Source organism: Erithacus rubecula (genome assembly GCF_903797595.1).
Source record: "Erithacus rubecula genome assembly, contig: scaffold_234_arrow_ctg1, whole genome shotgun sequence".
Lineage (NCBI taxonomy): Eukaryota > Metazoa > Chordata > Aves > Passeriformes > Muscicapidae > Erithacus > Erithacus rubecula.
This window is the reverse complement of record NW_027636087.1, coordinates 156,884-159,004: the sequence shown is the minus strand read 5'-3', so window position 1 is coordinate 159,004 and position 2,121 is coordinate 156,884. Positions and strand designations below refer to the sequence as shown.

The 2,121-nt window shown below is 52.3% G+C and overlaps 1 protein-coding gene across 1 annotated transcript; it reads right to left on the bottom strand.

The window, feature by feature from the left end:
• Positions 1–530: 530 nt before the first annotated feature.
• On the bottom strand, positions 531–1,480 carry LOC306815802 (olfactory receptor 14I1-like; the record flags this gene model as incomplete). The annotated part of the gene is made up of 1 exon (XM_079332342.1): positions 531–1,480. The coding sequence occupies exon 1, from the start codon at positions 1,461–1,463 to the stop codon at positions 531–533; it is 933 nt and encodes a 310-aa protein (XP_079188468.1). The 5' UTR covers positions 1,464–1,480.
• Positions 1,481–2,121: the final 641 nt, after the last annotated feature.

The following is a 2,121-nucleotide window of genomic DNA, read 5'->3' as shown; positions in this document are numbered from 1 at the left end:
TCCAGCGCAGTGGGGATGGATCAGCCCCTGATCTGCTGCTCCTTACCAGGCTCTCCCCCTTGCAGGGACCTTGCAGAGCACCAGCCATGCTGTTTGCCCCCAGCCTGCCCACGGCCAGCCTGGGGCTGCTCATGGGGGTTTTCTCTGCTCAGCATTGGCCTGGCCAAGTGTTGTGGAGAGAGCCTGGCCAAGGAGCCTGGAGCCCCTAAGCTCTGCCCCAGCTCTGCACACAGACATTGCTGCTGCAGTTGCAGAGAAGGGAACACATGGGGTATCTCTAGTGAAATCTTTGCTGGGAGAGAAATCCTACAGTTTATTTAAAGCCATGAAGAGTGCAGCCCTTCATTGACATACTTTGTGGCCACAGGGAAGATGGACAGAAATAAAATGAGGAATAGAACACACAGTGGCTGTTTTAATGGACAATATGACAAAACTAAAGCAAAGGAAAAATAACCCCACAATCAAATCAAGAAGAAGTATCCAAGATGACTTATATTACAAATGGTATTCAGAAATTTGCCAGCACTTTAATGTTCCTGAAAGCAACCAGTCATCAGTGTCGACATTGCAGCCTTTAGCTCCTGGTTCCTCAGGCTGTAGATGAGGGGGTTCAGGGCTGGAGGCACCACCGAGTACAGAAATGACATTGCCAGATCCAGGGATGGAGAGGAGACAGAAGGGGGCTTCATGTTGGCAAATGTGCCAGTGCTGATAAACAGTGAGACCACAGCCAGGTGAGGGAGGCAGGTGGAAAAGGCTTTGTGCCGTCCCTGCTCAGAGGGGATCTTCAGCACAGCCCTGAAGATCTGCACATAGGAGAAAACCATGAACACAAAACAGCCAAAGGCTAAACAAACACTAACAGCAAGAGGCCCAAGTTTCCTGATGTAGGATTTGGAGCAGGAGAGCTTGAGGATGTGTGGGATTTCACAGAAGAACTGGCCCAGGGCATTGCCATGGCACAGAGGCAGGGAAAATGTATTGGCTGTGTGCAACAGTGAATAGAGAAAGGCACTGGCCCAGGCAGCTGCTGCCATGTGGGCACAAGCTCTGCTGCCCAGGAGGGTCCCGTAGTGCAGGGGTTTGCAGATGGACACGTAGCGGTCGTAGCACATGACGGTCAGGAGAAAAAACTCTGCTGAAAGGAAAAACACAAAGAAAAAGACCTGAGCAGCACATCCTGAGTAGGAGATGTTCCTGGTGTCCCAGAGGGAATTGTGCATGGCTTTGGGGACAGTGGTGCAGATGCAGCCCAGGTCAGTGAGGGCCAGGTTGAGCAGGAAGAAGAACATGGGGGTGTGCAGGTGGTGGTCGCAGGCTACAGCGCTGATGATGAGGCCGTTGCCCAGGAGGGCAGCCAGGGAGATGCCCAGGAAGAGGCAGAAGTGCAGGAGCTGCAGCTGCCGCGTGTCTGCCAGTGCCAGCAGGAGGAAGTGGCTGATGGAGCTGCTGTTGGACATTTGCTGTGGCTGGATATGGGGACCTATTCATGGATAAAGGACAGTGACAAGTAAGCAGAGGCTGCTTGAACACAAACCTGGGCCATTCTCTGTAGACTGACCCCCAGTGACTTACTCACTCTTGTTCCTGCTCTGGGAAATCCTTCACCCAAGAGTCTGACTGAGCTCCAGTTGTGCTGAGTGTGACAGGAGCAGCATGTCCTGTGCATGGGCGCTCTCAAGGAGCCATCCTTGCCCTGCAGCCTTGGGTTTGTGACTGTGGCTGAGGGACAAGTCTGGATATTTAGGATTTGCCAGTGGAATCACTCCTAATGCAGAAGGGCTTGGTAGCTTCCGCATTCCCAAATCGAAAGGATGGGAGGAGTTGGATTTAGGATTTGTTTTCCTACCCACATATCATTCCTGTTTCTCTGAGGACAGAAATCCCAGCATTTCTGCTGCACTCACAGTTTGCCAGTGAGAGATGCAAGAGGCAGGAGATTCCCTGTGGTTCAGGGCAAGGTGGAGTGGCTTGTTCCCAACTGCCCAGGGTTTGCACTTCTGGCTGGAATCAGAGCACAATCACACTCCTGTGTCACCCTGGGATAAACCAAACCCTGCTGACAGCAGAGGATCCCTGAATGTCTCACCTTCTCTAAAACTCTCTGAGCAAGGTCTC